The 7,773-nt window shown below is 36.9% G+C and overlaps 1 protein-coding gene across 2 annotated transcripts in view; it reads left to right on the forward strand.

The window, feature by feature from the left end:
- Positions 1-7,773, forward strand: part of ska3 (spindle and kinetochore associated complex subunit 3) — a 23,558-nt gene that overhangs the window by 1,277 nt on the left and 14,508 nt on the right. Inside the window, exons 3-4 of one of the 2 annotated variants that reach the window (XM_015378880.1) lie at positions 3,751-3,922; positions 4,036-4,465. In XM_015378880.1, coding sequence (XP_015234366.1) covers positions 3,751-3,922; positions 4,036-4,465 — 602 coding nt within the window. The remainder of the gene's footprint in view (positions 1-3,750; positions 3,923-4,035; positions 4,466-7,773) is intronic. The other variant, XM_015378882.1, reaches the window with a different exon arrangement.

Raw genomic sequence — 7,773 nt, forward strand, 5'->3', positions numbered from 1 at the left:
ATATATATATATGTATATATATATATGTATATAGTTATTGCACTGGGTGTAAATATAGAGAAACAGGCTATTGCACACGGTATCAAATAGTAATTGCATTTTATACATTACACAAGTTATTGCTGTTGTAGTGTCACATTATAGACTCTGCAGGGAATAATGACCTGCGGTAGCTACAAAGGGGGTGTAAAGGTCTCCCACTAAAGGAGCTGCTCAGCTCCTCTACAGTCTGGTGAAGAGGGTGGAAGGTGTTGTCCAAGCTTGGACAGCACCCTCTTCTGAGCCACTTCCACCACTGAGTCCACAGCATAGGACAGAAACGGCCTTTCTCACCAATTATTATAAGAGAGAGAGAGAGAATGGTAAATTGTTGTTACACCTGCAAAATATTACAGCAAAAGTGGTCACACACATGCGGACCTTAAAAAGTGTATAAAAATAGAATAAGTGACAGTTAAAAAAATAAACAAAATACTGTTCTAAACAGTGTTTTAAAAAACATAAATATCGTGCATTTGAAGAACGTATAACCAATATACAGCTGTGGACATTTTCACGTCATATCAGAATACTCTACAACTGTTAACCCCACTAAGACTATTAAAATAATACTATAAATACAATGTCCCATTTGTTTGTTTTCAGCAAAAAAACAAGCGTGAAAATTAGTTCAATATTCAGTGAGTTAAAAAAGATTAAAAGTGATGCACAATGGCGCCATAAAATCATGCCACGGCTCATAGGTGAAAGTGGTCGATGCGGGGTCTACTCTTATATTATGTCTATGATGGTAACGGTTAAAGGAGCACTGTAGCTTCTACTTCTCTTAATGAGCAGAAATAAAATACAGAGGAGATCTAGATGTGTCTAAGGCAAAGCTAACAAGAATTGGAAGCATAGTGTTACAAACAGGACGAAAAAGAGCCTGAATAAATTAATTAAAACGTTTGAACAGACAAAAATACTCATCTCATAATAAAACACTTTGGCACACAGCTGAGATAACAAGAAAAACAGCAGCATATATCTAAAAACAAGGGGCTATTGTAATTAAAGGCCTAGGTGTTAAACAACCCAAAAACATTAGATTAGATAGAAACAGTGCTTATAATGGTAGGGGAGTAAAATATTGCTGGAGCGTTAAATACTTTTTTTTTATAAACAGAAAACTGAATGGTTTTTAAGTGGCAGAAAAGGGCAAAAGCAGAAGAAATCTGAAAAGGGCGGATCTATTTTCTCACCCTAATTGGAAGTAAAAATTTTCTCATTTGACAAAGACCGCAGTATTAAAAATGCTATCAAACATGATTCATTACAGGACATTTACCCTTTTTTTTCTTTTACTGAGTGATGCTAAATCACTAGAATCTTAGCATTTTCCTTTATCCCAATATTCACCCATATTTAAAGTAAAGCTAAGCTACTTTATGTTCTAGACAAATGGGACAGAGTGATTTGATGCTCATAAATAAAATAATATTTCCTAATGAACACATACTTTCTGTTAGGGCTGAAAAGCTTAGTCATGATTGATCATTTATTGAAATAATCATAAACTAATCTGGGAATCGAATCGTTACTTAAAGTAACAGCACTCAGACTCTAAAACACAATTAAGTGGAAGAATAACCTACCTAAAGCAGTAATTTAGATACAACTGTACAGAGGTAAACAAAACACATTTATTAAATATCTATGAGCATATATTTTTGTACATATGCTGCCATTTGCAATTCATTTAAAATTGTGGTTTTATTTAGAGACTTTAAGTTTTAGAGAAATTCAAAAAAAAATTCTATAGATGAATCCGTTGATAAAACAATCAGTCCTTTAATTTCATATTATACATCAATATCAATCTAAGAACTTTTTGAATCTTCTAGTGAATAGTGAAAAACATTTTTGACTCATTTTCTGGTGAAAATCCTTGTTTAAACGGATCATTATGACTACTGGCAGCATAAGATGATACCTGGACCCTACAGTGGTTACACAGGCGCTCCAGCAGTAGTTTTTTCCCAGAGTGCGGCGTCATGGGCATGTAGGGCGTGCTAGGAGACGCAAAGTTTCTCTAACAGAGCTGGACATGGCTTAACCTATTAGCAGGATTAATGTCTGTTCCTCAAGGGAGTTAGAAACAGGATGAAAACTGTAAAGCTCTGTTCCCACTTCATACAAATGTGGCCCAGATCTGAATGTTTTGGCCTGAAGTCACTCGGGTTAAACTCATGACAGTAGGAACAGGCCAAGTCACAAATAACCTGATCCGGGCCACATTTCTATGTGGTTTTAAATCTGATGCAGGTCGGATCTTTTGAGAATGTGACTGCAGTCTGAACGGCCAAGTGAGCGGAATCAAAGTATTACGATGATGTCACTCTGTATTGACAGATCAGGACGAAAACAATTACGTACAACAGATGCGTAGATGGAGGTGTACAGAGGAGGGGCAATAAAACTATGGAGTTAATAAGTTTTTTGGGCTGATATAGCGGGAGTGTTGGTCTAGTGGGTCAGAGCAGTGCGCTTGTGCTCTGAGAAGGCTGCAAGTGGCTGGTGAATTTAACTCCGCCCAACTGTAGTAATGTCACGAACAGTACAATACCGCCAACTGGTGGTATATGGGTGTAGGTGCAGCAAGTTGTGCTGAACTCCTGCAGCAGGAAGAGGCAGCCTTTGAGCCTGCGCTCAGGGCAGCAAATCCAGATGTTACACATACAAATCCTGAATTTGTGGATCTCACACAGCAGAAGCGTAACAAAAATCACGTGTGTAAAGAGAGCCAACCGAGAAACGGCTCGACTTGTAACCAATGATTTGTCTGTATTTCTGGGTCTTGAACCGAAAATACTTCAGACATAAGTGTCTCTGTATATGTTTACATATTGATCTACACATTTGCAAATCTTACTTCAGATTTGTAAATCTCAGTACACATTTGTAGATCTGAATCCAGCTTTGTGGATTTTTTTTTACACATTTGCAAACTGGGTTACACGCACAGTAGTTTTACACAATTACAGATTGTTTTACAGACACACTAATCTCACACATTTACAGTTTAATTTACACATTTTCAAATCCCAATACATGCACACAAATCGAGATACAGATACACAACTCTCCAGACACATTTTCAAATAATAAAGCAACAATTTTGGCCCCATAACTGAGCATTAAGACGTGCATTGTGAACGTAGCCTAAGAGCTCTACGCGCCGCTAGTCTCCAATTTGACTTTCAGCAGATCTGCCTACTCTGTATTTCAGTTTAGTGTGACTTTTTATTAAATTATATCAAATATTCTTCCATGGTTATCCAGAAGAGATCAACCAATACGGGTATTTATTAAGGCTAATATCGATACCAACTGTTTTGACATCAGTCTAACCAATCCCTGATATAATGCTGGGCTGAATCTTGAAGCTGATATTATGTTGTTTCTACCTCAGTTTACATTAAATAAAAATGAAACAATAAGAGATGTTACAGTTGATTCAATAAAAAAAGAAATATTTATTAACTGTTCAAACGAAACATTTGGAATTTATAGCAAATGGAGGAGAGTGATGATGCATCTGCTCTTCATGATCTCAAGACCTGGCTGCTGAGTGCATGTGAATCGGCTAATGTATCCGTATATTGGCGCATGCATTAGCCATATATCTCTGATATCCAGGATTAAAGTGAGTTGTATCTAAAGCAGTGCGTTGGGAATCCACACGTCCGTTTCTGCTCTGTGTCGCCATAGAGCCAGCTACAGGAAGAGCTAGCTCAACAAAAACAACGAGAGAACGACGTCAGCAGCTTCATTAAGGCCTGCCGAGTGATGCAACAGAGAGTCTCTAAAGATATCCACACCATTAGAACCCACTTCGAAAAATATGGTTACCAAGCTCCTTGTGATGCAGAAAACCCAGACGGTAAGAACTGCTTAACTGCATCTAGTTTGTGAAATGTTTAACGTCTGTCTGGTGTCAACTTGAGGAAACAGCAGTGAGATTTTCTTGAATATAAACAGCAACCTTTGCTCCAGCAGGCGCCAAAGATCAAGAAGCAGAGGAGGATGAAGGTAACTCAGAGGGGGAAGAAGACGGAAGCCAGGAGGAGGATGAGGGGGGAGAGTCTTCATCGTCTCCAAAAACGAAGCGGCCCTTCACGGACGAGATGAGAACCCCTCAGCTCTCAGATGTTGGTCTGTCTGCGTTGCAGTTAAAGAGGGCTCTGGGTGGGGCTGAGTGGTGCTCTGAAGGTCCTCCCGTTCCGGAGATGAATCTCCCCCGGTCTTCACCCAAAACACCCGCTCCGCCAGCCGTTTACATGAATCCCAAACGCGCCCTGCAGATGGACGACGAAGAGCCGCAGATTCCCCAGATGCACGAGTTTGGCATCTCGGAGCAAACTATGTGTCTGAATAGTGACTTCACTATGGATTTGTTCAAGAAGAAGGACCTAAAGCCTGAGAAGTAAAGTCCACTCAGTAATGTTAGAAAACTCTACTGGTTACAGACCAGCTTTGTTTCCTCTTAGACTGCCTTTTAATAATGCATTAACTTTTGCACGTTTTACCTTATTATAAGCTTAAGACTTAAATGAATTTTATTTAAATATGGCGTGATAGGCTGACACAACATAGTGCATATATGTGAAGTTGAAAAATACAGGATTTTTTCTCACAAAGATTGGAACAATGTGGGATTCCTTTGCATCCAATCACCCCTCAGGAATTTATAGAACTACACTGCTAAGATGGAAATCTAAATAAGTAACTTTTTTCTTAAAATAAGTACATTGTTTCTAGATTTGAGGGAGTAAGTGAGACACTTTGCCAATGAAACAAAACAAATTACATTTAAAATAAGAAAAACAATTGCATTGTCTTATTTTGACCGCATATTATCTAATTTTTGTTATTTAAAGAGTAAAAATACTAATTCCATTGGCAAATCATCTTATTTAACTGCTCAAATTAAGGGTAAATACACTTAATTTAAGAAATGCTTTACTTATTTCTAACTAGTTTTGGCAGTGTACCTCCCCTTGGATATTAAGCTGTCAGTCTGAAAGCTTTCCGCATCTAGAGAATATCATTCACACAATCCACACATCAGAGTTCTGTCCTGTTGTGATGAAATATAGTCCAATTCGCTCATTGTTTTTCCAGCGTAGTAGCTGTTTTTGTTCTACTGTTCTATGCGAAACATTTTAGCACAAGCAGTGGTTACGCCCAAAGTTTAACAGACTGAAATTAGGCCGATACACTGACCAAGGTTATTATCTCTAAAAGTAATGAAATAAGGAAAACTAGAATATAAATAAAAAAAAACATTTTGGTTAGTGGAGATAAAAAGATAAAAACTAGACCTTCCATGAAAAAGGAAAACGAATTAAACCATAACAAAATTTTACAAAATTAATTGAAACTAACTTGATTTTAAGGGAGTGTTTCGTTTTCATGATGCAACAATATGAGGTCTACACTGCAAAAAATCTAAATCTAGATAAGTCGTTTTTTTTCTTATAATAAGTGCACTTGTTCTTGAATTGAGGAGGTAAAAGAGACATTTTGCCAATGGAACAAGACAATTTACACTTAAAATAAGAAAACACAATTGCATTGTCTTATTTCAAGTGCATTTTATCCAATTATCTTATTTTAAGAGTAAAAATACTCATTCCATTGGCAAACCATCTCATTTACCTGCTCAAATTAAGGGTAAATACACTTAATTTAAGAAATTTTGACTTATTTTTATATCGTTTTTGCAGTGTAGCTACCAGAGTCCTGGAAAAAATCGAAATCTAGATCAGTAATTTTTTTCTTAGAATAAGTGCATTTGTTCTTAGATTGAGGAGGTAAAAGAGACATCTTGTCAATGGAACAAGACAATTTACACTTAAAATAAGAAACACAATTGCATTGTCTTATTTCAAGTGCATCTTAGCTAATTATTTTACATTATAATTATCTTATAAAATACTAATTCCATTGGCAAACTATCTCATTTACCTACTCAAATAAAGGGTAAATACACTTAATTTAAGAAATTCTTACTTATTTCTAGATCATTTTTCCAGTGAGGCTTTTTTCGCTGTACCGCATTACGCCAGCAGATGGCAGTATCAAAGGCAGTTCAGTTATTTACTGCAGCAGTCTGTCCTTATAGGAGGTTTTTTTTTCCTTCCCTGAGTATTTAATTCATACACATAAAGACTATAACTGAAATTCATAAAAACTAAACTACCTATAAATGTTAAATTAAATCTAAAGTAGCATTCAAGTTCATAAGTCAATACTAAATAAGAATTAAAACCAATGAAAATGTTAACACTATTTAAATCTTGATACAGGCTAAGTTTTGGATTGAAGTCCTGATTAAATCAAAAATGTTTAATGTAAACATCAGAATGAAGATTCTAATCTGATTCAGTCCGTATTGAAAGAAATTTTAATTTTTATTAATAGAGGGGTTTTTTTCAGATTGTTGTCCATTTACACACCCGTTTGGATCTTTGGAGTAAAATCATCTCCATTTGTCATGTGTGCAACATCAGCATGGTGTTTTTCCCTGTACTAACCTTCATCCTCTGGCTTCTGGTCCTCCTCGGTGGAGGAGGAGGCTCTAAATGTAATGTGCGGATGATGAACGCCCCATCCTGCCCTCTACTCCTGTAACAAAGGAGTGTCAGCACAAGGTACCAAAATAATCTGGAATAAAAACCACATCAACAGCAAATGAAGAACTGCAGAAAAATTGGATTGGATCAGAGAAATTATGCTCATGCAAACGTAGATAGTGACATTTAATAAGTGTAACAGCCAGCGGAAAAAATGTTTTCAAACGCATAAATCTCGATATTTGCAGTGAGAAAAGAGCTGTCAAAACAAGAACCCCATACCCTTCAGACTCTTAACTGGGGTGTCCCCATACAACTTTTTTCATTTCTAATACAGGGGAGGTGGCAGCCTAGTGTTTAATGCATAGAGCTTTGAATCCTGAGGATCTGAGTTCGAGCCCCAGCACATTAGCTGGCAGCCTTAAAAGAAAAAAAAAAAGTGGGAAAGTGGTTAGAGAGTTGGAAATCCCTCTAGCTTACTGAATACGACTCTTAACCCCCAATTGCTCCCTGGGCGACCCATGATGGCAGCCCACTGCTTCCCAAGGAGATGGGTTAAATGCAGAGGTAAATTTCTCCAACGTGAGATCAATTATTTAAAAGCAAGGATGAGGTTCCAGGTTCAGAGGGATTTCCAAACAGCCGGTCTGTCGAGCTAAACCAACCAATGGTGAGAGTTTTTTTTTTTGTTTTTTTTTTCACTTAATAAAATGCAGCATTACCGCGCTGCTGCGTAGCAGCCTTACTAAGCAACGACTCTGGGTCAGTCTGATCATTCTTGTATTTAGGGAAAATATGAACACCGCCTCCAACATGTAGAAAAGATGAAGGGAGGAAGCTTAATTAGCAAAGAGACAAAAAAGAGGAGAAAGAAGTTATGCGGTTGTAATAGCAGCATTAAAAAAATCCCTACCCTCACTGACTGCGCTCCAGAAATCCTGATGAGACCCTGCACATGCACTGGAAAAAATCAAAAACTAGAGAAGTCATTTTTCTTTTTTAAATAAGTGCATCGGTTCTTGAATTGAGAAGGTAAAGGGGACATTTTGCGATTGGAACAAGACAATTTACATTTAAAATAAGAAAAAACAATTGCATTGTCTTATTTCAAGTGCATTTTATCTAAATATCTTATTTTAAGTGTAAAAATACTCAT

The sequence above is a fragment of the Cyprinodon variegatus genome, unplaced genomic scaffold, assembly GCF_000732505.1.
Source record: "Cyprinodon variegatus isolate N-32 unplaced genomic scaffold, C_variegatus-1.0 Scaffold181, whole genome shotgun sequence".
In the NCBI taxonomy this organism is placed as follows: Eukaryota; Metazoa; Chordata; class Actinopteri; order Cyprinodontiformes; family Cyprinodontidae; genus Cyprinodon; species Cyprinodon variegatus.